Source organism: Chrysochloris asiatica, unplaced genomic scaffold (assembly GCF_000296735.1).
Source record: "Chrysochloris asiatica unplaced genomic scaffold, ChrAsi1.0 scaffold00053, whole genome shotgun sequence".
In the NCBI taxonomy this organism is placed as follows: Eukaryota; Metazoa; Chordata; class Mammalia; order Afrosoricida; family Chrysochloridae; genus Chrysochloris; species Chrysochloris asiatica.
Window position 1 is genome coordinate 12,656,811 of NW_006408571.1, and position 27,162 is coordinate 12,683,972.

General features: G+C 49.7%; 1 protein-coding gene across 1 annotated transcript; it reads right to left on the bottom strand.

Moving 5' to 3' along the window:
- On the bottom strand, nt 1-25,738 carry TLN1 (talin 1). The gene is made up of 56 exons (XM_006863084.1): nt 25,609-25,738; nt 25,262-25,359; nt 24,877-25,006; nt 24,653-24,805; nt 24,251-24,393; nt 24,031-24,158; nt 23,271-23,331; nt 22,584-22,688; nt 22,090-22,245; nt 21,220-21,321; nt 20,969-21,045; nt 20,564-20,744; nt 20,326-20,439; nt 19,934-20,042; nt 19,599-19,807; nt 19,352-19,450; nt 18,197-18,364; nt 17,754-18,048; nt 17,007-17,173; nt 14,221-14,349; nt 13,976-14,092; nt 13,750-13,863; nt 13,432-13,566; nt 13,178-13,306; nt 12,915-13,017; nt 12,579-12,787; nt 12,104-12,223; nt 11,757-11,954; nt 11,417-11,556; nt 11,144-11,237; nt 10,966-11,055; nt 10,736-10,858; nt 9,079-9,222; nt 8,455-8,616; nt 8,086-8,226; nt 7,809-7,990; nt 7,517-7,649; nt 7,216-7,317; nt 6,967-7,137; nt 6,739-6,888; nt 6,538-6,639; nt 6,339-6,458; nt 5,560-5,706; nt 5,244-5,410; nt 4,898-5,081; nt 4,681-4,806; nt 4,461-4,577; nt 2,348-2,533; nt 2,106-2,213; nt 1,541-1,646; nt 1,258-1,382; nt 1,020-1,145; nt 828-890; nt 535-717; nt 259-387; nt 1-126 (listed from the first exon to the last, which is right to left on the bottom strand). Exons 1-56 carry the CDS (start codon nt 25,736-25,738, stop codon nt 1-3), a joined length of 7,626 nt encoding a protein of 2,541 aa, XP_006863146.1.
- Nucleotides 25,739-27,162: the final 1,424 nt, after the last annotated feature.

The window sequence follows — 27,162 nt, forward strand, 5'->3', positions numbered from 1 at the left end:
CTAGTGCTCATCTCGAAGCTCTGAAGGCAGAAACTTGTACTGTTGCTGCCGAATCTGAGCTAGCTTCTTCCGTGCCTCCTCCAGCTCTCGTTCCTTCCGCAACATCTCTTCCTGCGCTGCGATGATCTGAGGGAGGGAGATGGGGGATTCAGTCAGTGGACAAGTGCATTAGGAGTATGAGGGACGTACATTATTTGAAACCGGGTAATGTGATTGCCCTCCTGACAATGTTCCTGAGTGTCTGCGGCAAAAGCTCACCTGGGCAATGCCCCCAACCATCTTTTCCTTCACCACCACTGTCTCATTCTCCTGGTCTTCAAAGGCTGCTGCCTTCTGAGCTGCTCTCACCAGGTTATCTGAGGCTCGCTTCACTGCATTGCCAGCAGCCTGGACCAGAGAGAAGGCAGTGTGAGCTTGAGAACTCAGGCCGGGTCCCTAGGGGTGAGGGACCTCAACTCCTTCTGAGAAAAGCAGGTGTTGGGGTAACAGCTTAAAGCAGTCCACAGTACAATGGGTCAGATCAGGGTTCCTTACCTGAAGCCGTTTCATTGCTTCAGAATCCTGGTCAGCCTTGACCTTGCAGGCCACAAGGAGCTGGGCTGTGGAGGCAGCGACCTGCTTGGCTGATGAGATGAGCTTTTCCTGGCTGGCATGGCCTTGTACAGCTGCGTTGGCGGCCTCACACAGATTGTTAGTGGCTGCAGCCACCATCCGGGCCTAAAGCGAGGGAGCTAGATTAAAATATGCCTTTTCCTGCACTTCATCTCCTCTCTAGCCTTCCCAAGTCTCACAAGTTCAGAGAGACCTAGTAGGTGTTATACACTCACAGCAGAAATGAGGCCCTGGGACCACTGCCCATCATCCAGTGCGTTGGCTGGAATGGCGCCCACCTATGGAGGAAGAGGGAGAAAGTGTTAGCTTAGTCTAGTGCTCATCATACCTGGAAACTTGGATCATGAGGGGAGGTGGACAGCAATGCTATTGCTCTGTTCCCTTCTTCTGGGCTTTTAAGTACTTACTTTCCCTTGGGCCACCAGTTCCCGCTGGGCAGCTGATGCAGCCTTCACCAGGGCACTGGTGGCTGCTGCTATGGACTTGGCAGCTTCCAGTATCTGCTCTTCAAAGTTCAGGGACTCATCTGCCTCCTGCAATGATGAGACAGAGGTTGTAGAGAGAGTTGCAAAGCCAGAGACAGGGCTGGAGGGAGGGACAGTCTGTCATTATGAGTGCAAGGAAGAGGGAGGGTGCAGGGTTGACCTTGGGCTTGGCCCGGGGCTTCAGCTGCTCTAGCTTCTTGGCTGCAGCTTCAATGGCAGCTGCGGCTCCCAGAAGTTCATTTTCAGCAATGACTGTGGGGTCCTCGGGGTCTACCCATTCTGTTCCTGGTGGGGTGAAGGGGAAAGACAGGTACTAAGGCAGGGTGCAGAGGTCAGGAGCACTGGGGGACTACGGACAGAGATGAGCTCAGAGCCATCTAACCAGGAGTAGAGCTGTCACCATGACTGGGCTCCCTTTCTTCCATGCCCCAGTCAGCCCTCACCTTTCATGGCCTCAGCAGCCTGGATGAGCTCAGTCACCGAGCCAGCCACACGCTTTGAGTGGCCAGTCAATTGCTGCTTCAGTTCTGGGCTTGGTTTCTGCAGCGTCTGTGGGGGGATGGGTGGGAAGCAGGGAGAATGAGAGCCTCGGTTTTACCCTGATCTAAGAAACAGGACCAACTACAGTCCCTGACTCCATCCCAGACCCCTCCGGCACCATGCTACCATCTAAGCCCATTCCATGCATCCCCGTCACTGCACACGGGATGAAGACAGCGGGGGCTACACTGCACTCACCGGCTGACAAGGAGAATGTTGAAATGAGGAGAAAGGAGAGGTCAGGTGGGGAAGAGGAGAAAAGAAAAAGAGGAAGAGGAAGAGGTGAACGGAGAGAATCAAACATAATTTAAGAAGGCTGGGGTCCCAGTGAGGATATTTGAAAACAGGAGCAGATTTGAGAAACAGATGGTGGTATTTGAACATACAACTTGAGAACTGGGCTGGATGTTTGCGGGAACAGGACTGTGCATTCAGGGAGGCTGCTATGAGGCCCAGTCTTGCCCTTACCAGGAGCACATGGTCCAGCAGTTCCAGGTAGCCATTGGCACATTCTCGGCCATAGTGCAGTGCTCGAAGGCGCATATCAGGAGCCACTTCTGGGTGATAAGCTGCTTCCTGTTCCCCACCCCGAGTAATATGTTAGTTTTAGGATCCCAAAGAGCTCCTCACCCCCGGCACCTGGACTGTTTCCCTCCTCCTATGTTCTCCAAAGCTGCCTGACTACCTCAGACAAGCACCAGGATTTCTACCTTGCAAGATCGAAGCATATCTGCGATAGCACGACGACTCAGGTTGGCTGTAGCAATGACATCTTCTTGGCGACAAGAATTGCCAGCAGCAACAGCCTTAGCTGTTGCCATGGTGATACCCTTGGTCATGCGGATGAAATCTTCTGGGGTAGAGGTCTTGGCAGGTGGCTCTGGAGAACAGAAAACCTGTTGGGGCGGAACAACAGCAAAAAAGATTTTACAGTGAATGAAGATGTATGACAGTGAAGTAATCTGTATATGTTTAATTTGGTAAGTTCATGTACAATACAAGTTCATTCAAGAAGCATCCACTGAGTACTTATTGTAGATCAAGACCTTGGAGAAGCTCTCATGCTCACAGCTAATACACTAGAAAGCAGTTGGTTATCATTTGTAACTGAAGTAATCGGAGAAAGTTTGTTTAAAATGGAAGTAGCTTTAGAACTGGGTTTTCATTCCTAAAAGAGAGAAGCTGGAAGTTTCTCTATATGTGAGGCAAGGAAGAGTTGGGTCTTAAGAGATAAAGATAATAGGAGGATATTTTAAGTAAATGGAGGTATGTGAATAACCAGGATATCAAAGTGGGAAAGAAGCATGGGCTGTTTTAAAATATTGGGATGGTGGAGAAAAGGTTGCTGGGGGCTTGAGTAGCAGTAGACTGAAGAACTTAAAAGAGTTTTACACAATAGGTAAATGTCAGACAAAATTGTGATGCATATGTTCATCCAACAAATGCTTATTAAAGTTCATTTAGGTGGTAGATATTGAGCAAGGTGTGGGGATGCAATGGAGAAAATAAAGCTAATAAGGCCCTTGTTTTCATGGACCTTATACTCTAGGCTCTGTAGGATAAGCACAATGCTGCGAACCACAAGGTCAGCAGTTCAAGCCCACCAGCTGCTCCACAGGAGAAAGATGAGGCTTTCTGTTCCTGCAAAGATTTAAAAAAAAAAGGCTTGGAAACTCTATACAGTGTCACTGTGAGTTGAAACTGATTCGAAGGCATTTAACAACAACATGCACTAGTTTTGAATATGGAAAATAAATAGGTAAACAAGTGAGCAGAACAATTGTAAACTAGGATTTGGGCTATGAACACATTACTGTGATGAGAAATAAAAGGGGCGTCCAATTTTTCAATAGGTGGTCAGGGGAGACTTCTCTGAGGTCATATTTAGGCTGAAGCCTGAAAAGATGGAAGGAGCCAGATTATTAAAAAAAAAAAAAAGTACAAGGGCACTGCATTTGACACAAAAAGCTTGGCATGTTCTCGGAACTGACAGCAGTGTGGCTGGGGCACAGATAGGAGAAGGAGGTAGGAGCCATGGGCCTTAAAGGAGTCGGGACTTAACTAGAGATGACGAGTGCTGACAGTTGGTCTGCAAGGGACGGAGGAATAGGAAAGAAAATGGAGAAGGGCAGTTATTGCCTGGAAATAGTGAGTAAGACAGTAAAGCCAAAGAGGACTGAGGTGGAATCTTCAGAATTGGAAGGCTTTTCATACCATTAATAAGAAGTGGTATGTCAGGAAGAAAAATTGCTTTGGAGGCACTGCAACTAGGTGGTGATATCAAACAGGCAGTTGGAAATAACAAAACTCAGAATTGGAAGTCAACTTCTTGGAGAATAATAATCTAAGTGGTTAAACTTGCCAAAGAAGAGAGCACACAAGACTATAATTCTGGGAAGGTCTCTGTGTTTATTCAGGAGAAGAGGTGAAGGTGGTTCAGTGATGTGAACATAGGTGAGCTATTAGTGAGGCAAAGACCAGTGTCAAGGGAGTCAAAGGAAGAAAGACGCTCAAAGACATTATTATCTGAGCCAAATACTTTGGAAATGCTTGGAGAGGATGAAGGCCAAGAAGAAGCAAATCAATGTGGTACCTTAGGAGGCCATGGGTGACTAAGGAAAGTGAGAGTGTGCTGGTGAAAGAACAGAGGTTGTAAAAGTCCAGGAGTAAATGTGTGAGGATGGGATGGGCATGAGTGTAGCTCAGGAAACTTGGCGATGAACAGTGTGAAGGCTTTTATCTCTGCAATATATGAGCTGACGCTCGTAGTCTATCACGGTCCCTCTCTAACCCAGGTCCCTGATGCCTCAGGCTTTCTCTCACCGCCAGTTCCTGCCGTATGTGTTCTGTGGTTGCTTCCAGGGCTCGTGTGCCTTTGGTGGCCTCATCTTCCACAGCTTTCACTGTCTTGAGCAGTGATGTCACATTGGTCACCATGACCTGGGTATCAGAAGAGTGGGGGAGGGGGTCATTGTAAAGAGCAGAAGAAAGAGCATTAACCTCCTACCCCTCCCTCTCCTGCTGTTGCTCTCATCACTCCCACCTTGGCAGAGTTCTTGAGCTGCCACACTGCAGGGTCGTCCCCAACTTTGCCAGCTGCAGCCTTTGTTGCACTGATGAGATCTCCCAGGGCCTTGGCCACATCTTTCACTGCATTGATCAATACCACCTGTGTGGGAGAGGCTACTGTAGTCTGTTGGGGGAAAATGGGACCCAGAAGTGGTTCTGACCAGAATTAGGGGCATCAGATGGATGGGTACCTGAGTCTCAGGGTCCTCAGCTCCCAGGCTGGCTGCACCTAACTTGACCACATCAGCGAGGCGAGTGATGGTAGCCACAGAGGACTGGGCAGCCTGAGCCAACTTCTCCTGGCTCCCAGCTGCATTCTGCACCAGGACCTTGGTGTCCTCTACCAGTACCTTTGCAGTCTTCAGAATGCCTTCCCTATGGGGAAGTCCAGCCTTCTTAGCTCTCCTCGGTGCTCCCCTACCCTTTTCAGTCTTTGCAAGTTTCCAGACCAAAGTCTGTCCACAGGAGCTAATGATACTGTGCCTTTTCTGGCCCCTTTCCCCCACTTGCCTCCCTTAGGCCTAGTCCCCTGCTCACCGGTGGTCCGCGAAAGTTTCAGCACCTTCACGATTGAGTGTGCCAGCTGTGGCAAACATGATAGTGGTGTCAAGGTCAGCAATGATACCAGACACAGCACTGGCCGCTGTGATGCAGGCCTGGGTGCCCCGATTCCCAGCCTGGAGAGCAGCCAGGACATGGGAGACCTGGGGTAGAGAACATTACACGGTGACCAGGGAAGGGGCCGTGTCAGGGAGAAGGGAAAAGAGTAGGGGCTGGGAAAGTTGTGGAGGAAGAGAAAGGCTGTAAGGTTGGGGAACCACTCTCAGGGATGAGCTCGGGGTAACACAGTCACCTTCTCAGAGACTCTCCGGGCACATTCTATCAGCTCCTTCTTAGTGTAGGCATCACTGGGGCTGCACTGAAGGGCACCTGCCTTGGTGACCAGAGCAGAGCAGCCATGTCCCAGCTCCTGTACCCGGTGCTTGATGTGGGCACCGATCTGTGAGAAGATGGGAGAGACAGGTTTTACCAGGGACATTCTGAATCCCCGCATGGTGCTTGGAGGTGTGCTACAGAGGAGTCGGGAAGGACCTAGAAAACACATGCATCACAGACAAAGGGCTTATGAGAAAAATCCCAGCACATAGACCTTTACTGTCTCATATCCTTTAGGCAGGAGGTCACCTCCTACACATGGAAAATGACAGCACGTAGGCACCAACTGGTGAGGGTTGTGCTAAGCATGGTGGGAGGCGGGAGAGAAGCACTTGATGCCTGGGAGTGTGAATCAGAGAGCCATGGATTACACTTTGGCCGCCATGGGATAGGGGTGGGATGTTGGGGGTAAGGATTAGGCGAGTCATCCTAAGATCCAGTTACTTGCTTTCTTGGAAAGTCTCGCGATTAAGGAAGGAAGAGTTTTGTGGCTTTGCCACAAGGAAGAACCAAGAAGGGAATCCAGACTTGCAGGAGAGCAGAGACAGATCACTCTTTAGTGGTGTGGCCCTTACCATGACAGACCAGAGGGTGTGAGAATGGGACAGCCCCAGAAGCTGACATGAGACTAGGGCTCAGGTCACTGGGATTTCCTGTGAGGTGTTGGGGGAAGGTCAGTGCTGTCTCCGTATTTACCTCTTCATTTTCAGCAGCCACAGCTGCAGGCTTAGCCTGGGAGGCCAGACGGCCATAGTCACTGGTCAGCTGGTTAGCGAGAGGGCCCAGCTCCTCAGGGCTGGTGTTTGACTTGGTTACCTGGCGATAATGGAGGCAGGGAGGTTATGTCTAAACTCAGCTCTCCAAGGGCAGTCCTCTTATAATCTCCCCAACTCACCATTTCCTGGACAGTGACAGCAATGGCCTTGGCTGTCCGAACCATAGTTGTCTGGTAATCCACGAAGGAACCTTCTGGTTCACCCATTGGTCCTTCGTCTAGCTGAGGAGGGGAAGAGAAAGTGTTGGGGACATTGCCACTGAGCTCGGGGCCCGTGGCCCAGGGTAGCCTCAGCATCCACAGGCATCCTTAGACTCTCACCTGGTTTATGGCCTGGGTGATGGAGTCCACCATGCCACCAACGACCCCAGCAGCACTGGCTGCCTCATTGAGGGTTGTGGTCAGATCTTCGACGGCCTCTGTCATCATCTGTACAGCCTCCTCTAGGGCTTCTTGGGTGTGAGCTGCCTGCTGTGGGGTGAGAGGGCATGAGTCCAGTGGCTTCTCTGATGGCGTTTCCGGTGGACCCTCCCTCCTGGCTCTCCATACCTTGGGGTTACCCCCAGCCTCCTTAGCTGTATACAGCAACTGCAGGGCAGATTCTGCCAAAGTTTTCGTCTGGTCCAGGAGTGCCATCTGCTGTGGGTGGCTCAGGGTCTTGGAAGCAGCACCCACTGCAGCCAAGGTGAGGGGCTCGAAGTACTGAGCCATCTGGGACACCTGTGGCAAGGGGTTTGGAACAGAGTCAGCAGGGCTTGGCACCCTGTCTTACCTACCCCTGTGTGTCTCCCCAGGTACCTTGTGTCCCAGCTGGGAGGCCTCAGCCCGGGCAGCACTGGCCAGTGGCTCAATGAGGTGGGAGATCTCCTGCACTGCAGTGAGCATCTGAGTGTGCAAGGCCTGGGGGAGGAAGTGACGTCAGCCCTGACTCTGACCTGGAAGAGGGCTCTCTGGTTGCACAGAACCCCATCCTTCCTCCATGCTGGATTAATGAAACCACCTTGGTAGACCCAACCTCCTCAATGTCCCTATGAAGTCCACTCCTTGATAACCCATCTTCCTCAGGTCTGACATCCCTTTTCTCAGATGTCCCCCTCACCTCTTGAGAGATTCCCTCACGAGGAGCAAGCTGCTGGCTGACTGCAGCCAGGGAAGCCTGGTCTAAGTCCCGCAGACAGCTGTTCAGAGCTGCAATGGCCGTCTCACACTCCAGCTGCCCTGGAGCCTTGTCCCTGCAGACACATCACAGGCGCCAGCTCCAACATGCCTCCCCTTAAAGCCAGCTTAGTCTATGCTCCCAGGGCCCCCCCAAGTTTTGGCAACAGGTTTCCAGCATTATGCCATCTAATCACACTGAGGCGCCCAGCCCCTCCCTTCTGCCATCTCAATACCTCATGCTTGTAATAAGCTTCTTAATGGAGTCTGAGACAGTACGGGAGTGGCTGGCCAGCACTGACCACCGTGGCGGGTCCCGGGGGTTGACAGCTAAGGCCCTGGCTGTCTGGATCAGTCCCCCAGCACTCTCCAACATTGTCTTGGCAGAAGTGACAATAGGCTCCATGGCAGCCTGGCCCTGGGCAGGGAGGAGGCAGGGAGGTCAGTTTCAAGACTCCCCAGGAGATGGAGTTGCTGAGCTTATCCCTCAGTCTTCCCTTTGCAGTGCCTTACCTCAGGACTGATCTGAGCAGCAATACTGGAGAACTCAGGGTTGGATGCAAAGGCACTCAGATTGTCCACAGCCTCCAGCAGAGGGGCTGTTGCTGCTTGACACTGAGCCCGATTCTCCTCTGTGAAGGCCCCGTCTAGTGCCTAAACGCAGGAGTGAGAGAGGCTTTCAGGACTCAGACTCTAGGCATAAGAGGTAAAGCCCAATCCCTACCCCCAGGTTTTCATGGGTTGTGGAGATGTTAGTGGTAATTGTATGGATTGGAAGGGCTTGGGCTCAGGCAGATAGGATTTGATACAAGGTCACAGTGGATTCATTGAAGAGAAAACTGGATAGGTTAGGGAGATGCTGGGAATTCAAACGCTGGGAACCTTGATGGTCTTGACAAGATTAGCTGTGCTGTTGGCCACATCCTTGGCTGACTGTACAAATTGGCGCTTGGCGGTTGGATTGGCGGTGCGGGCAGAAGCCAGGCGGCAGCTGTTACACAATGCAGAGGTGTGTTTGGCCACAATGGTGGCTGCAGAGAGCACCTGAGGAGATAAGTCATATATAAGGCATATGAAGAACTATGAAGAACATGGGAGCAAAGTGTAGAGACCCAAGGAGGAACCAGAGTTGGGTAGTTATACCCTTGGAAGTCTAAGAAAGAAGAAAAGTCAAGATTTGGGGAGCTAGCGATACTCCTGGATGAACTGAGTATGGAGCAAGGAGAGATGGGTGATAGATACACTGATGGAGAAATCTAAATAAAGTGGAGAGAAAGTGTAAACATCTATAAAGTTGTTGTGAATTTAGCAGTAACTGAAAGAATGATGAGAAACATGGCAGGAAAAGACAACGACCCCAAGAGAAGCTGTGTCTGGAAAGTTAGAGGTGGCTTCCTGCCCTTCTCTCCTCTGCATGTCCCAAGTCTCCCTCTTTCCTCACAGGGGTGGGTCTATCCTGGCTCAGCACCCTTATCTACACCGGCCCACAGCATCTCCTTGAGTTACCTGGGCCTGCGTACATCCAGGCTCCCCCAAACTCTGACAGGCCATTTGAATTGCCTGGTTGGCACGTGCAAACTGTGTGGGCTCCACCAGACCTTGCTGTCCAGCTTGGCTGTTGGGGTCAGAAACACCAACTAAGTATGCAGCCTGGAGACAGAAAAGGGGGATAGGGTGAGGCATAAAGACTGCTGGTGGGAAGTAAATAGTAATAGTAGGGGACAAAGGAGAACAAGGGTAGCATTGGAGATCAGGATTTTTTTGCCAGGGCTCTATGTGAGTAGAGACATATTAAAAAACTATGTATACACAGTAAGGCGTCCTGGTGTAGTGCTATGGGTTAATGCGCTGGACTGTAAAATCAGTTTAAACTGCAAGGTTCAAGCTCACCAGCTGCTCCTGGGAAACCTTACACAGTCGCTATGGGTTGGAAACGACTCGATGGCACTTAACAATAACAAAAAAATGCACTGTAAAACAAAGCTGATTTAGAACAACAACTCTCCTCCTCTGTTTAAATTCATACAAACATTTTAGAAATCATATAGTAAGGGCTTTATCAGATGTCTATTTAGACGTGTGTGTGGATGGCAGTCTTAAGGAAAAAGGGAAGGAATGGGTACAGTGGCTGCTAAGGAAACAGTTTTATAATTTGAAGACCATCATAACGTTTAGCTCATACTTCATTCAACATGAAGAGGCAAATGGGGGGTCAGGGAGTGAGGTGTAGGAGAGTCTCAGCAAGTAGGATGGTAGGTTTTTGGAGAAGAAACAATCTGAGATGAACTCTCAAGCCAGTTTGTTTTGACACAAAATACTTAGAGCTAAAAAAAAACAAACCCAAATCCACTGCCAACAAGTTGATTCTGATTCAAAGCAACCCTCCATGACATAGTACAACTGCTCCTTGGAGTTGATGAGACTGTAAATCATTCTGGAAGCAGACTGTTTCATCTTTCTCTCTCAGAGACTGTACATGGGAAATGGGTTCAGACCTTTAGGTTATCAGCCCAATGCTTAACCTACTTTGCCACTAGGGCTCCTTCAGAGTTAATAGGAGATTGTTGGTGTTGTTATGTGCCGTTGAGTTGACTTCGACCCATAGCAACCCTGCATACGGTTTCTGAGGAGCGGCTGGTAAGCTTGAACTACTGACCTTGCAGTTTAAACTGACCTTGCAATCTAGTGCATTAACCCACAATGCCAATTATATTTATATTGGGCTACAGAGAAAAAGGACTCCTGTAGGATCAGCACTAGACTGCTAACCATAAGGCCAGCAGTTCAAATCCACCAACTGCTCCTTGGAAACCCTATACAAGGTAGCTCTGAGTCAAAACTGACTCCAAAGGCACTTAACAACAAAGTCAAAAAGGTAAGGTTAAATGGCTACTCAAACAACTGAAAAATTGGTTGACAAATATCAATTTGATAAAAATGATTTGTATATGCACATTAGTACATACTGAGAAAGCCACAGCTAGCAAAGCCCTAACAGACGGACACCACTATTCAGAGGTTGGAACGATCAGAGTATCAGGGAATATATCTACTTCTGAAGGAGAAGTTGGTTTATTATATTATTTAAACCTTCTGGTTTATCTATGTATGCGTCAGCCTAAGAAAATAGGGGTAAGGCCTAGAACCATCTCAGGAAACTAACCTGTGCAGCTGCCTCGGTGAAGCCACACAGGGCCTTGGAGGCGGTAGCAATGGCCTCCCCAAATTCAGGTAGGTTTCCATTCTTGGCATTTTGGGAGATCCCAGTCATGGCCTCACCCAGCACCTGAGGAACGGAGGGCACCAGCAGTCAGTTCCTGTCTTCAGAGAGGCAGAGGAGCATCTGGTTACTTCTAGCTGCCTGCCCTTTTCCCCCCAGGACTCCTGTCTTACCTTTGAGTTCTCCATTACACTGTCCAGGCAGCCAAAGTAGGACATGTCATTGATGGGCTGGACGGGGTTCTCCAGGAGTTCTCGAACCGTCTGGGTAGAGGGAGGGAGAAGCAAAATCCCTCAGTCCTAAACCCACTCCACCTTCCTCCACCTCCACACTGAGTCTGCCAGTGCCCACCTCCAGTTCCCTCAGGGCATTGCCACACTCTTTCTGGCCAGGAGCCTGCTGAGTGCACATGGTGATGAGTTGGTTGATGCTGTCAGTCACTGCCCTGGGAGAGGCAGAAAGTTGAATGAATATGACATCATTTCTGGGTCCTTTGTACATAGGAAGTCACTAGCGATTTCTTTTTGGTTTGTAACTACTCCTAAGTCAGGGTTTTCTCATGAAATGCCCTCTCCCCACTTTTCCTTTAATATTCTAGGGCTGGGTTTCCCAGTTCCTACTTACCGGGCAGCTGCTGCTAGCTGACTCTTGAGGTTGGGAGAAGCAGGATTTGTAGACAGGGCCTTGACAGCCAGAAGAAGTTTGCTTGAAGACAGGGAGATACCCTTCAAGTTGGACACAACCTGGGCCTGATAATCCTGGCTCTGTTGAAGGTCAGAAGGTCAACACATTGTCCAGTCCTTTCTTATCTGTCTCTAACTAAAAGGAATCTTCTTTCCCAGACACTCAAGTACTGCTAGTGACTGGGGAGGGGAGGGAGCCAGGTGAAGGTCAGGACTCGGGCTGCATAGGTGTCTGCTAACTAACCCTTGAAGGGAACATGCCACCAGATCCTCCCTCCTACCTGAGCCTGGCCTGCCATCTCCACACCAGCTTCCAGGAAGGTGTTGAAGTCCTGTCCAAATCGACCCGAGGCTCGAGCCAGGTCCTGAGGGGTTCCCCGAGAGGCCTGTACCAGTTCTGTGGCTGCCTGATTCAGCCCAGCAGCTGCCTCATTCAACCGGCTCTGAGCTTCTTGAAAGGTCCCAGTGCTGGGGGGAAGCTGGAAGGTCAGAAAGCACCATCATAAGGAAGACTGGGGAATGATGAGAGGCAGAGCTGGGTAGACAGGCACAAAGTCGGGGGAGTGATGACAGGAGAGGTGTGCAGTACTTGCGCTCTGCTCCTCCCCCGCCTAAGACCCAGTCCTACCGAGTCACTTAAGAGTCTCTTGCTGGCATCTCCAACTGCTCTCAGGGCATTGTCCACATCTCGTTGTCCGGGCAGACAGCTGACACAGCGGTTCAGTGCCTGGGTCACTGCTTTAGCCACCTGAGGTAGGAAAGGAGAAGGCTTTGTCAAAATGGAGACGCCTCCTCCATGCACAGGCCATGGGTGAGAACTAGCTCTACTGTCTGTGTGTGTGAAAAAAGAAAGGGCGTGGAGTAGCTGAGTAGGTCAAGGTATCAAGTGATGTTGACTTAACTCCAAAGTTGGTATTTAGGCCCAAACTGTAGTCTAACAGAGACATTTTTACTAAGACTGAGAGAAGGGTGAAATTGAGTAAGGAGCTTCCTAGAGCAGACCCCACTGCCAGGGTTGGGGAGACTCAGGTGTTGAGGACATTTTTGCCCCAGTCAGGGTCTTGGGCAAGAAGGAGGGAGATGGCCCCTTCCTAATACCTTACCTGGGCAAGCCGCTGTTGGCTCTCACGGTCCCCTGGATGGCTAGCTGCCTTCTTCGCCTCCTCAATGAGGCTGCTGGCCTTGTCCAGTACATCACTGGCTGTGTCAAGCACCACAGCCTGTACTGCAGGATCTGATGTCAGGGCAGCTACACCCCTTGCAGCTTGGGCCAGTGCCCGCAGCCCACCTGCCACATCCCGAGCTGCGATGCCTGGAGACAGAGGAAGGGAGAGGGCTCACTGTTGCCAGGTCCTGATCCCAGTGGGTTCTTATCAGCCCCAACCCCTGGCCAGCTCCTCCTCCCCCTGTAACCCATTTCTGGCTCTCTGTCCACAGACCTGCATAATTCTCATTGCCCTGGGCCACCTCCCCTAGTAGCTGGGCGATGGCAGAGCTCACGGCTTTGGTGCTATTGTCCAGGTCCTGAGCACATTTCTCCATCTAGGCAGATGAAGGCAGAAAGACTCAGGGGCTCAGACATGGGAGGAGCTGGGGGTAGGGAACTCAAAAAGTTTCGATGAGAGTTTCTGGGAGCTCTGAGGCAAAGCTGGGAAGGAAATCTTCAGGACTTGAGTACAAATGACATCTTGAGAATCCTTACCGTCTCCCCAGGTAAGGGTTTAAGTTTGCCATCTCGAGCTGCTGCTTTCACTTCCTGGAGATCTCTCTCTAGATTCTGGACCACACTCAGTGCTGAATCCATCTCCAGAGGCCCACATGCTTCCTGAGCCTACCAGGAGAAGGCGGCACGTTTATACTGCTGGGTCTCACTGACGATACAGTTATTCCTGCTATAGGTTATTCTGCATGGACTCCCCAGCCTCATCCACCCCCAAACAGAGCTGGATCTCCTACCTTCTGGGCAGCGGTACGGAGTTCCGCCAAGGCAGTGCCAAGGTTCTTGGCGCACTGACTCAGCTGCATGGCAGAAGCCTGGTCCTGAATGGTTGGCACAGAGGCCTTTGCAGCTGCCACCATCTTCCCACCTGGCTGTGGGGGAACAGACTGATTAAGTGTCCAGTTCTCTCTCTGGCTTGGGGAAAATGACAGTGGTTGGGACAGGTTACTTTGTAGGAACTGGGAAAGAGGCTATTGACAGATTGGAATTGTGAGCACTCTAGGGTCTTGGAAGGGTGGGACGGGTCTGGTCTGAGGTAGGCAGAGGGTCCTTGCCTGCAGAAAGCTCTGGCTGGCAGCAATGAGGGCCAGCTGAGCACTGGGACTGTCGGGCTGAGCTTGGCTCCCTCGGACACCTTGCACCAGTAGTGGAATCTGCTCTGCCACCGCCTATAGGTAAAAATGTCATCAGAGCTTTATCTCCAGAGATCGGGAGAAGGTCTTCCTCCCTGACCACCTCCCCTACGCCTCTCAAACCCCGACCCCCTTCCTAGAGCCTCACCTTGCAGCTCTGCACCAGCAGAGGCTGGGGACCAGCAGAAACCTTGGGGGTGGAGGATGCATGCTGGGCTGCAGCAATCGTCTGTGTGGCCGAGGCTGCAGCTTGCTTGGCTGCATGCTATGAGGACAAAGTAGTCAGGACAAGTCCCAGGCCACCCCATTTACAGTCCTTGATCTACCTATCGTACAGTTTCATTCCTCTAATAACAACATCCAATCCCATTTCTGGTTGATTTCTAGCCTTACCTCCAGCCGCTGCATCAGCTTTTTCTTGATGGCATTCTGTGCAGCTGCATTGGTTGCCATGCGCAGGCCCTCAGCAGCCTCCCGCAACCGCTGCTGCTGCTCCTCACTGTCAGGATGGGCAGCTGCCCCCTGAGAGAAGTAGACACACAGTCACCACCCAGCAGCCTTCTGTGATCCCTCTATACTCAGTCTGTTGTCATTAGGTGGCATTGAGTTAGATACAACTCATACAGACCTGATGTACCATGGAACACTGCCAGTCCTGTGGCAGCCCCATAATCGTTACGTTTCCGTCCATCTCACTGAGGGTCTTTTTTAACTGACCCTCTACTTTACTAAGCATGATATCCTTCTCAAGGGACTGGTCCCTCATGATAACTTGTTACAGGTCTATGAGATGAAGTCTCACCATCATCGCTTCTATGGAGCATTCTGGCTGATTTGTTTGTTCCTCTGGCAGTCCATAATATAATCAGTATTCTTTGCCAACACCACACTAAAGGCATCAATTCTTCTGTCTGCCTCATTAAGTGTCTAGATGAGGCGACTGAAAATACTGTGGCTTGGTTCAAGTGCATCTTAGTCTTCAGAATGACATCTTTGCTTTTGAACACTTTAGATTTGGTCAGTGCAAATCTAAATTGTTTGATTTCTTGACTGCTGCTTCCATGGGCACCGATTGTAGATCCAAGTAAAATGTAATTCTTGACAACTTCAGTATTTTCTCCAGTTATCGAAACGCTGCTTATTGATACAATTGTGAGGATTTTTGTTTTCTTTACCTTGAGTTGTAGTACATAATGAAGGATGTAGTCTTTGAACTTCATCACTAAGTGCTTCAAGTCCTCATCACTTTCAGGAAGCAAGGTTGTGTCATCTGCATATTATAGGTTGATAATAAGTCTACCTCCAAACCTGATGCTGTATTTTTCTTCAGAGTCCAGCTTCCTTGGATTATTTGCTCAGCATATAGATTGAATAAGTATGGTGAAAGAATACAACCCTGACGCACACCTTTCCTGATTTGAAACCACTGCAGTATCCCCTTATTCTGTTCGAACCACCGCCTCTGTGCTTTGTGTACAGGTTCTACATGAGCACAATGCAGTATTCTGGAATTTCCACTCTTTGCAGTGTTACGCATAGTTTGTTGTGAAGCACACGGTTGAATGCCTTTGCACAGTCAATAAAACACAGGTAAACATCTTTCTGGTATTTTCTGCTTTCAACTAAGATCCATCTTACATCAGCAATGATATCCTTTGTTCCACATCCTCTTCTGAATGTAGCTTGAATTTCTGGTAGTTCCTTGTAGTGTAATGCTGCAACTGTTTTTGAATTATCTTCAGCAGAAATTTACTTGCATGTGATATTAATGATGTTGTTCAACAGTTTCTTCATTCTGTTGAATCATCTATCTTTGGAATAGGCACAAATCTCTTCTAGTCAGTTGGCCTGTAGGTGTCTCCCAAACTTCTTAGCATAGATGTATGAGCCTCCAGTGTTGCATGGGTTTGCTGAAACATCTCAACCAGCACTCCAGCAATTCCTGGAGCTGTATATACCAACTACTAGTCCTTCTTGTCCTGGTGTGGTGCTGTAGGGTAAGCACTGGACCACAAGGTCAGTTTGAGCCACAGGATTCGCAATTCAGACCTACCAGCCACTCCTCAGAAAGCCTATACAGTGTCGCTATGAATCAGAACCAACTCAATGGCACTTAACAATCCTTCTTGCTTATTTCCCAGTTTCATAATCTAGTCATTGTGATTGAATGTTTCATTAATTTCAGACTGCAGAATTTAGTAAAAACTTCAATTTCTTCATCTTTGGCATTGGTAGTTGGTATGTAAATTTGAGTAATAGTCATTTTAATTGGTTAAATTAAATAGGCATATGGATATTACTGTAATGCTGACAGCATTGTATTTCAGGAATAGATCTTGAAATGTTCTTTGTGATGATGGGTGAGACCTTGTTCCTCTTTAACCTTTCATTCCCAGCACAGTAGATCATATGATTGTCTGATTCAAAATGGCCAGGACAAGTCCATTCCAGCTCACTAATGCCTAGGAAATCTTTCAGTATAGAAGTTCCCTTATTTCTGAAGTCTTTCTAAGTGTCTCCACTGAAAGGCTTTAGGTGGAACTGTTTCTTCTCCTCCTGTTTGGGGAAGGAGTCATCCTTTTTGATTCCCAAAATACCATAAGTAAATGGGAGTGAGTAGGAATCCCTGGGGAGAAAGGAAGCTTGGTTCTGAGCAGAGGTCTCAGGAATACTAAAGTAGTGGGCTTGGCTACACCTGCAGATGAACACTTTAAGCTTAGGGAATCTTGGAATTTTTTGGACTTCCTTCTCTGCATCTTTGGGTCTCTGTGTAACACTGCTGGCAGGTGGTGGCAGAAGAATAGGAAAAAGTGGGGACAGCAAAACTTGGACTGAGATGAAGAAAGGGGATTATAGTTGCCAAAACTTGTATTTTGGAGACCAGAAAGGATGATCCCCTTCCCCAAGCAGAAGAAGACACAGTTTCACCTAAAGAAAGAATCTCAACATCACAGAGGGAATTCTTTCAGTAGAGGCACTCAGAAATACTTAGAAGTCTCAGAAAATGTCAAAGAGTGGTCTGGGAAGCCTGGGCCCCACCATCCGCTAGTGGCCTTAGAGTTCATTTACAAATATGGTGTCACTATATTCGTTCTCCTGTTTTTTTCTGCTATTCCTGGGTCTCCCTCATCAGATGAGGGTGACACCTATGATCCTACTTCCAGCCTGGGGACATGTACCTTGGCAGCCTCCACCATCTTGGCTGTGGCATCAGCCAGGATCTTGGCAGCACTTAATAGCTTGCGTGAGTTTTCCAGGTCACTTTCTCCCTCAGCATCAGCCTTGATGGCGTTGACCAGGTCTGAAGTGGCTTGAGCTAGGATGCGGGCCTGTCGTACCATCTCACCTAGGAGGATAGGACAAAGTCATGTGAGAAAGCCAGAGAAACTAAGGGACTATCAGGGGTGGGGACAAGGATTGGGAAAAGTGGTCTCGCCAGGTAGAGGGAGCTTTTGGGGGAAATCACGAAACGGACACAAGTTCTTGAAGTGATTTCTTTGTGGTTATTTTTACTGGGCTTACGGTCTTGGAGAACAGCTTTCCCAGTGGGCTTTTATGGCAGGAAGGATAATCTCCACTGGTACTTTCAGCAAAGGGTCTTACGAGAATGAACCTTTCTTTGTGAAGGTTTTTGGGGGTGCAGCGCTGAAGTGGTATGAGAAAAGGCTTACCCTTAATTCCACTTCTCATAGCTTTTTAAAGGTATACTGTGGTATAGCCTTCAAACTTTCTAGGGCAGGCAGAACATTGATGATGTTGACAGATGGGGAAGAGGAAGCTTCAGAGAGACTGAGCAATTAGGCTAAGGTTACATTGGGCTGGCTTCTCAGGGATGAAGTGGTTGGGTATGCAGGAAGGGTCTAAGGCGTTTGGGGAACCACCTGGGTTCTGAATCTTTGTTTGTAGTGGGGAAGGGGGCTCCTTACCAGCATCACCCATGGAGCTGAAGATGTTCTCGGTGACAGTAAGGATGGTATCAGTGGCCTGGTCATAGCGACCAGCAGGCCCAGCCCCTGTGGCGTGGGCTCTCACATGTTGCAGCAGCTCATTCAGGGCCTGGGTCACAGCTGTGGCTGCTGCTCCTACCCCTCGCAACAGCTGCCCATCATCTGTGGCTGCCTGGGAGGCAGACACACACCCCTCCACAGCTTTGGCCACCAGTCGCCCAGCCTCTACCAGCTGCTCTTGACAAACAGGTGAGCTGATTGTAGGTGCCACCACCTGTGTACAAAAAATATGTGAAAGAGGTACGCAAGGGGAAGCTATCACAAGTAGGCTCCTTGGGGTGTTCACAAGCCACTGGGAGGGAGAATGAGACATGGAGAACCGAAGGCTCTAGTGGCACTACTGCCCCCGGGCACAGGCTCACCTTGGTACAGGCCACCAGCTGGGAGGTGGACAGGGCACACTGTGTGGCTGCAGCAATGACCTGGGTCTGAAGCCCTGCATCCTCTGTCCGCTGGGCCACGCTCTTGGCCTTGAGGACCAGGGCAGCTGCAGCACTTGCCACTGCCTTGGCTAGCTGCATGAGCATGTCCTGTGAGGAAGTGGCAGTTAGCAGGGGCTGGATTCAGGCTGGGGATCCATGGCCCCTCCTCAGAGGCAGAAGCTGTTTCATTATTCCCATTGACTCCAATCACAGGACAGCAAAGGCAGGAGCACCAGAACCTACCCCAAGCCCCTGCCTGGAGCCCCCAGCAGAACAGAACCCCCACCAAGGAACAAACCCACACCAAGAGAAATAGAGCCTACACCAAGGAAGATAATGCGTGAGGCGGATACACTCGGCTGTGATGGGGGTGGGGAAGGGAGCGGGGAATGGACAGTGCTGTCACAATGGGACAGGGATCCAGGAGTGTATTGGGGTCCCTTCCACCCCCAGCTTCTTTGCAGCTCAATCCTACAGTCCTGGGAATATCTGCCCTGATCCCGTTTCTCCAAGTCCTGCCCAGTTCATGCCTCCCGTCTCTCATCGTGTTCTGCCCTCCCAGGGGGCTGGGGGGGAGGTGCAGAAACGAGTGTATGCGGCTCAGAGAGGACAAAGCTGGGAAGGCCCAGGCCAGAGGCCGTTACCGTGGGGGGGTCGGGGGTAGATCGAACCCCAGACCCTCTGGGTGCATATATCTGTATGGAAAATCCAGGATGAAAAGTCAGCTGAGGAAATTGGCAAGGGGTAGGGCAGGGGGCAACCTAGAGGACCAGTGTCCTCAGGGGGTGTGTTCTGAAGGATTGGAGGCGGGTTCCTGAAGTTCTCCAGTTGGGAAAAGGGATGTGTATGGAAGATGGAGCAAGATGAAAAGGGACTACAAAAAAAATCACCAATAAAAGTCAAAAGTAAGTTAGTAGACTGAAATTCAGATTCAGGGATTCTGAATTCTCAAACCCCCAAAATGATTGGAGATTCCCAGTGTCATCACCCTCTGAATAAAGAGGCTCAGGTTGGTTATGGGGGGTCAATTCAGAGAGGCAGGGAACAGGAAATGGATTCAGAGGTTCCCCTAGAAGCTGGGGCTTGGTCACCAACCTGAAAGTGGGGGTCAGTATCACTTTCCCCAATTTGCTGCAACAGCTCCCCACTGGCCTGGCCCACGTTCCCAGCTGCTTGCAGCAGGTTCTGACGGGGCTGTGGAGAGTGAACACCAGTCAGAAGCTGCCTTATCCCTTCTCATGTGCCCCTGGGGCCCATACTTCCTCCCAGCAACTTGGTCATGTCCCCTTCTCTGTGGGCTCCAACCCTCTCTGCACACCAGCCCTGCTCCGCGGCCCCTGACCTCGGCGCTGGCTGGCTGAGCACTGCGCAGCAGTTCTGACACGGCCCCCGCCAGGCCTTTGGCTGCCTGCAGCAGGGGCCGGCCGCTGCCGCCCTCATCCTCCAGCAGGGCAGCTAACAGCTTCACCCCACGAGACATCTCCGTCAGGTTGGAGGAGATTGTGGTCACTGCACAGCCCACTGCAGTGTAGTCCGTTTCTGCAGGGTCTCCTAGGGGGAGAAGAAGGAAGAGGAGCAGGTGCAGAAGGAGCCCGGCCACAGCCAGTCACACACAGCATGAGGCACATAGCCCCTCCCCTGCCCTCCACCTCCCACACAGGTTGGCATCCAGCCTACCTGCTGTCAGGTTCACCACGGAGGCAGTACCGGCTGTGATGGCATCTACCTGGGAGTGGATCTCATGCTTGGATTCATCCATCTTGTTCTTACGCCAGGCCTTTGAAGCCTGAAAGAGGAAAATCTCAGATCCATTCAGCTCTTTGGAGCTCTGGTAGCGTAGTGGTTACTAATCGGGCTGTGAACCGCAAGGTCAGCAGTTCTAAACTACCAGCTGTTCCGCGGGAGAAAGAGGAGGCTTTCTGCTCCTGTAAAGATTTGCAACCTCGGAAACCCTGTACAGCGTCGCTATGAGTTGGAACCGACTCCACAGCACATAACCACCACCACCAACCCTAGCTCTTGAAGTCCCACCTTCAGTGCCACTGCTCTGTCCTCTAGCCCATACTCACAGCATCCTGGCCAAGAGGGGGCAGAGTGTCAAAGTCATCCAAAGTGGCCTGGGCAGCCTGTACCGCTTGCATGCTGGAGTTGATGGTTCCGGTGAGTGCCTGCTGAGCTGAAGTCTGAAAGACAAAGGGAGGTGTGACAGGGACTGCCGGAGAGAAAACCAGGCTAGGAAGGACATGGGAAGAGACTGCCCTGCTGAGGGTGGGAAAGAGGTCTTAGTGGAAGTGGGGGTGCACTTACCAAAGGAGGCATGTGTCCTCGGTGCATCTGGCCACTGGTAATCTGCTGCTGGGCAGATGGCATGGTGCCCACCTGGAAATTCTCAGGACCCGAGGCTCCAGAGCGCATGATGGCTGGTAGGGCCACAGAGCCATGTTCTACTTTCCCCACACGATTATACTGTTGCTGAAGGACCGTTGACCTAGAGAAGGGCAGCTTATAGAATACCTGTCTCCTCTCTACCACTTCCCACCCAGGTATGCTACCTCTGCAGGTCCTGTGATCTGGGAGTGTGTGAGGTCTCACTATGGACTATGACTCCAAGGAATTCCCACCACCCCCAACCAACCTTGGAGTCAAGCTTTGACTCCCCAATCCCCCCACCCCCGCCCAGGGGCAATGGGGTCAGCCTAGTGCCCTTCATACTTTTTGGGGGACACAGAGTCCTCCAGCATAGTAGACTCCTCATCTCCCTCCATCCCAAAGTGGTCCTTGCTTTTTTTCTGTAGGAAGAAATAAGGAAGAAGAGTTGGGGGCAGTTAATGAGGGGGATGTGGGGAAAGGCTGAATATTCTTTCCCTAAGCAGCCGTTTTTCAGAACCTCAGTCCCTATTTCTAAAGGACTGACTTGAGAAGAGAGTAAGAAATTAGGACATGGCTGGGCAGGCGGTCCCCACCTTCTTCAGGATGATATCGATGTAGCCAGCAATGAGTTGTGCAATTTGTTCCCCTTCAGTTGTCTGTACTGAGTAGTACCCATCTTGGTAGTCCCCGAAATCCTACGGTGACAAGGCAGAAGCTCAGTGGGAAAACACGTATCTATTACAGAAAAACAATAGGATGGGAGCTGATGAAGGTGCCTTCCCATGGCTACCATCCCTCAAGGAAGAAGTCCACCTTCCTTCAATCTCCTATTTTGTTACTTTCCTCTTCCTTGGAGGGAAAGATCTGATTTCTGAGGAATAGTCATTATGCTACATATTTCCAAATACATGTCATTTAGGAAATCCCTTTTCTCTTTATCCTGGTAACAAAATTGGGAGGACATAAACATTTGTCATTAAGTGACCATACTCAAAAGTTAGCACCAGCAACCAAACTGGAAACTTTTTTAATTTCTATTTCTCTCATAGGGGTATTTTATCAAGTTGGAGTCTGTTTTCAATTCATTACCACTAACATATGATCTGAAGAGAAACTTACATAGTTGCTACCGAAAGAGACAAGGCTTGGTTTTTCTTCTATTACCTTTCTCTTAGCACCCCCGCCCCCAAGTATTTCTATGATCTCAGTTTGCTGTCTACATTTTTGTTTATGTGGACTGTGAAAAAATAAGCTCCTCACCTGTTTCTTTTATGTATTACTCCACAGGAGAAGGGAGTCTCTCCCTCTACTCTAAGCTCAGGTTCCTGCAGCAGTTTCGTAATTCTCCTTTTTTCTACATTGACATTCGGTGTACCTACCTCAAGGGAGGGGGAAAAGACCACTTCTGCTGCTCACTGCCTAAAAATTCCAAAATCCTTTCTCCTTTGAGCTCTAAGACTTACCAGGGTGAAGCTCTTGGGTGAGGCAGCCCAGCGTTTGATGTTGGTGAGATTCCATTCCTGGATCACCTCCTTGGTCTTCTCATCTACCCGCATCACACACTCCTTTGTGATGCCCAGAAGCCTGGGCACTAGCTTGTTCTTTCCTTTCATTTTTTCCTATAGGCAGAAACGGTTGTTGGTGTTATAGGTCAGAGGCAGAATGAGAGGTAACTGATCAGCTAGACCATAAGGGAGAGTTGAGGTGGCCAGGAGAGCTAAACCATAGTGTCTATGGTTCCACCCAGGCCAAGGCTGTGTGAGGGAAAAGGGAAAGAAACTGTAGGACAGGGATGAAAGTGGTGGTGGCGGACTGACGGTGGGACAGGTTTCCGTAAGGTCAAGAAGGGGACTCTGGGAATGATATGTGACTGACAGCAGGATCAGAAATTTTCAGAGAATAAGGAAAGGGTAAGAGCAGGAAACAAAGAGGGCAGTTGAGTTGGGTTCATACCCACCTTAACCAGGAAGAAGGAGACACCGTATGTCTTGAGAGAACGAGCTAGCTTCACATAGCGCACCTTGGCCTCAATCTCACTCATCTGTCCACAATTCTTGTGTGCCTGTGAGTATGGGATGAGGAGAGACTATCACAGATAAGGCGTTCTGCACGTTTGTTAACTCTAATGGGACACAGCATTAGGGAGTGCAGGATATGAGAAGTGAGAGGGGGATGTGATGGGGCTGACAAAGGAGATGCAGAAGCCGTGGGGTCCGAGGAGAAGGCTAAGGAACTTGCAGTCTTTCTGAGACATGAGTGAATCGTTAGGAAGTAGGGCAAACAGGAGGCAAAGAGGAGGGATGACACCCTGCATTTGTACAAAGACTACAGTCTTCACAGTAATTTCCTGTGTACCATCTCATTTGATTCTCTTATCGACCCTATGCAGGGCAGGTAGTGTTATCCCATAATAAAGGTAAAGAAAACAAGAATACTGAATTAAATTCTACAGTAAAGCAATGAGGGAGCTGAGACGAAAAGCCCATCCATCTCCTGTGTCCTCAGCATAGGAGATGTGGGAGAACAGCTCGGCGGGTAGCAGGTGGGGGAGCAGTGGGGAGAAGGTGGAGGTTTGTTTCATCAGTAGGATTAAGCAGCAAAGCTCTTGGGTAATCCCAAACAGTTTGCCCTACCCCCCATTCACCTGGAAGATCTTACGCTCTCCCTTCTGCTTCACATACTCCTTGGGCAGGAAGTCCTTCAGGCTACACCAGAAAAGGGAGGGTCAGAATGTAGTGGACAGTATCAAGGGATAATGTGAGCCATGAACTGTGGGCCTAGGGGTGTGAGGAAATGTCTAGGGCAGTCTTAACTCTGGGGAGAGGAAAAGACTCTGAGGGAATAAAGCCTGGATTGTCCTCTGAAATAGAGATGACTTTGCATTAGCTCTTGAATGCAGCATGTGTCTTTCCCTTCATGGACTGAGGAAACTTAAGTTGGAAGCTCAGTCCCTGAGGGAAAGAGGACTAAGAGCTCCATTTGAGGGGACTAAGAGAAAGCTAACTAGAAGGATGACCATATATGTTCAGAAAGCTGAGAAAGTCACATCAAACTCTATACATTCCAATGAAAACCAGTGTATACAACTTGTGAGACTTAAAATCTGATGTCCCTTACGATGAAAAGTTTACTCGTTTCCCTCTGGCTACTGTAGAATCTTCAGAGAATCTCAAAAAGTTTTGTGTTTGTCTAGGGGGTGGGGGAGGGGGTAGATTTTGGCCCACATTCATATTCCACATGGGGCCAGTGAGGACAAGAATGGGTGGTAGCAGTTAAAATGGTATCCAACTAGGTCAATCCTTGGTATCTCAGAACAGGAAACGGGAGGAAGGCCTGAGATGGAAAAGGGTCACAATGGTAAGGAGTCCTGGGCCCTGACAGGGTTGTGGATGTGAGACACTCACTCAAGGAAGCCAGCCTTGTGCTTCTGTTCATTGTGGGGCCCAAACTGGATCTGACATTGGAAGCCAGCAAACTCACAGGCCTTGTCGAAGGAGACAGGGTGGGAGCCATTCAGGATGTCATCTCGTGCCTGGAGAGCCCGGGAAAAGGAGACAAATGATGTATGTGGGTGCTTCTGCCTCCCCGCTTCTCCCTCCTGCCCCAGCCAAATGTTTGCCATACCTGCACATAGAGAAGGTTGAGTTGGACAGGATCTCGGGAATCCACATTCTGGTCCGAGTAGAAGAACTTCCTCCGTAGCAGGAGGGTTTCATGCTCCTCCACTCCTTGTTCCCTCAGGGTCCGGCCATGGTCCAGCCAGTTCACTGGGACACAGAGAGTCCCTCAATGCCAAGTCCCATAACTTCTGGCTGTCCAGTCTCTGGCTTTTTGTTAATTTCTTCACTGCCTACCTTTGCTCACTTAGACGTTACATTCTGAGTACAGGAACTTTGTTTTATTTACTGATACATCCCCAGTGTCTAAAAGAGTGCCTCACACAAAGCAATGTTCAATAAATAATGAATAAATAGTTGCTCCCTACTCTGTTTCTAGGTCCCCTTTTTTTAGCTCCCATCTGCTTACGCTCATCATCAGTGTGCAATTTCTGCTTTAATTTCTCCATCTTCTTTTCATCTCGCAGCAGTGTCTTATCTTTTCGTAAGGTCCCTGTTACCTCCTCCTTTTTCTCTTCCATCAACTCTCGGACCAGTGAGTATTCATCATGATTGGTGATGCCTGGGAAGAGGAATAGTAAGGTAGCATCCAGGCATGACATCCGTGGGCAGGCCCTCCCCTAGAGCCCTTACCAATGCGGGCACAGATGGTCATGAGCATGTCGGTGACGGTCTTAGAGTCATCCACCATGATGGTCTTCACAGTGCCATCAAGCATACGTATCTTCAGGGGTCTCTGTTTTTTCCTGTACTCCATGGTGTCCTGTAAGGGCAGGAAAAGGAGGTAGGGACCCTGTTAGGCTAGGGGTATTACTTCTGTTTTACAGGGTCATAGAGGAGGAAAGCAGAGTACTGAAAGGAAGGTTAGGGTTGTTCATTTGAAAGTATGAGAGCGTGTAAAAGACAAAAAGCTTGGGGAGGGGCCAGAGACACAGATATGGGTGCTGAAAAAGTGGTGGGACAGAAGAAAGTTGATGAAGAGGATGTTGTTGATCCTTGATGAAGTACTAATACTTACTCCATTTCGAAGCATGTAGTAATCCAAAGCTTTCCCGGCCTCCAGCCATATACCCTTTTTAGGATCATCATCTGACAGAAATAGCCCAAAGTCGCTGGCTAGAAGAGAAGATGGGTTACCTCAGACTCATTAAGACCCAGTGTGGCTGAATGGCTGGCTGCACTGCCCCTCACTGTTTCTCTTGTGACCCTGGGTCTAAAGGGAAGGGAGGGAACCATGGAGCATAGCATAAACCTAAGGGGAGACTAGACTTGGGGAACAATAAGGTTACTCCTCAGGTCAAGAGCCTGAAAACAAGGAGAGATTGAAGAGGACTCCCACCCTAGCCAGTGGGCAGTCAGACTCACGAGGGCCAGCCAGGGCCTCTGGGATACGCTCCCGGATCATGCGGCAGGCGTCGTATACCATGGTGGATGGCTCAAACTGCATCGTCTTCACCACATTTCCAATGCTGATCTTCAGCGAAAGTGCAACCATGATGGCAACCTGGCATCAGGGCAGCAGAACACATCCTCATAGGAGAAGAAGAGGCTCCAGATGGAGTCTCAGGGAGGGATGGTGTTGAATGGGACTTACCAAAGTAGACAGCAATGAGGTGGTTGTTTTATTTAATAATCTTAGAAGTTTGACAATTTACATCAAATGAACCAGTCAAAACCTTCTAAGACATCTGAGGGAGAGGCAGGTCTTTGTTATTGTTGTTGTTAGCGCCATCGAGCCAGTTCTGACTACAGTGGCCATGCTTAGGGTTTCCAAGGAGCAGCTAGCTGGTGGGTTTGAACCACTGACTTTGTGGTTAGCAGTACAGTGTTTATCCTACAGTGCCACACCAGTACTCCAATCAATCAGCTGCAGTGGAGTCAATTTCGACTCATAGCAACCCTATAGGACAGAATAGATTGCCCATCGGGTTTCCTAGGTTATAAATTTTTATGGAAGTAGACTGCCACACCTTTCTTCCGTGGTTTCGAACCGTCAACTTTTCAGTTAGCAGTCAAGCACTTTAACCATCATACTACCAGGGCTCTGTGAAGGCCCAGTGAAACCAAACTAAACCCACTGCCATTGAGCGGATTCCCACCCTTAGCGACTCTGTATCCATCCAGTAGGTTTGAAATGCAAGGATTTCTGAGGACCCTGCCCTACCACTGGAATTTGTGCCTCCCTCTCTTGTCCCTTCACCTCCCTTCCCAGCCCTGCCCTCTGCCTTGTTTTCGTCTGTTTCTCTCCTTGTTTCCCACTGTGCCCTGCTAGTTTTCCCTATCTGGGATTGTCAGAGCTCCAGCCTGACTCATGTGACCTTTTCTCTCACCTATTAGGCTCCTTTCTCTGCAAAATGACTGTGATATACCAGAGAATCCCCAAGGGCTCTTGAAGCCTGCAAACGTTGACTTGCGCAGGTCTGACTGGGAAACCAATTACTGGTGGTTCAGTCATTGACCTAATCTCGTTCCAGAGCTGCTCTCGAATCTGAGATGTGGAGAGCCTCCCTGAGGAGTTTGGTCCTGTTTGGCTTCCCTGACCATCAGGCTAAAACTGTGATTGGCCATTCCAGAGGGCTCTCAGCAATTACCTAGTCAACTCTTTCAATTTTGCTGAGGAAGAAACATCCTAGGAGGAAAAACTTCAAGGCAGGTCAGAGAAAGAGCCTAGCTCTTCCAACTCAGTCCCTGCCACTCCCCAGTCACCAAGTTAATACTCAGCTCTCACTGAAACTCTTATGCTTTCTCTTACAGCAAGTCCTTCTCAATCTCTGTTCTCCATCTCAGCTGCCGCCTCTGACAGTACCGTCAGGGCAGTCCTTCCTGGAGCCTCTAGAGGTAGCAGGGGGCACCCAGGAGGTAAGAGGACAACTCTGCCTAGTATCTGATGATGTGACCCAGTTCAGTACCGGGATTGGC

Coding starts and splice junctions, on each gene's coding strand:
- TLN1 (XM_006863084.1), bottom strand. CDS start 25,738: ATGGTTGCACTTTCGCTGAAGATCAGCATTGGAAATGTGGTGAAGACG. Junction 18,049..18,196: donor AGCTGGTGGCCTGTACCAAG/GTGAGCCTGTGC, acceptor TTTTGTACACAG/GTGGTGGCACCTACAATCAG. Junction 7,138..7,215: donor CCTCCCAGCTGGGACACAAG/GTACCTGGGGAG, acceptor CCCTTGCCACAG/GTGTCCCAGATGGCTCAGTA.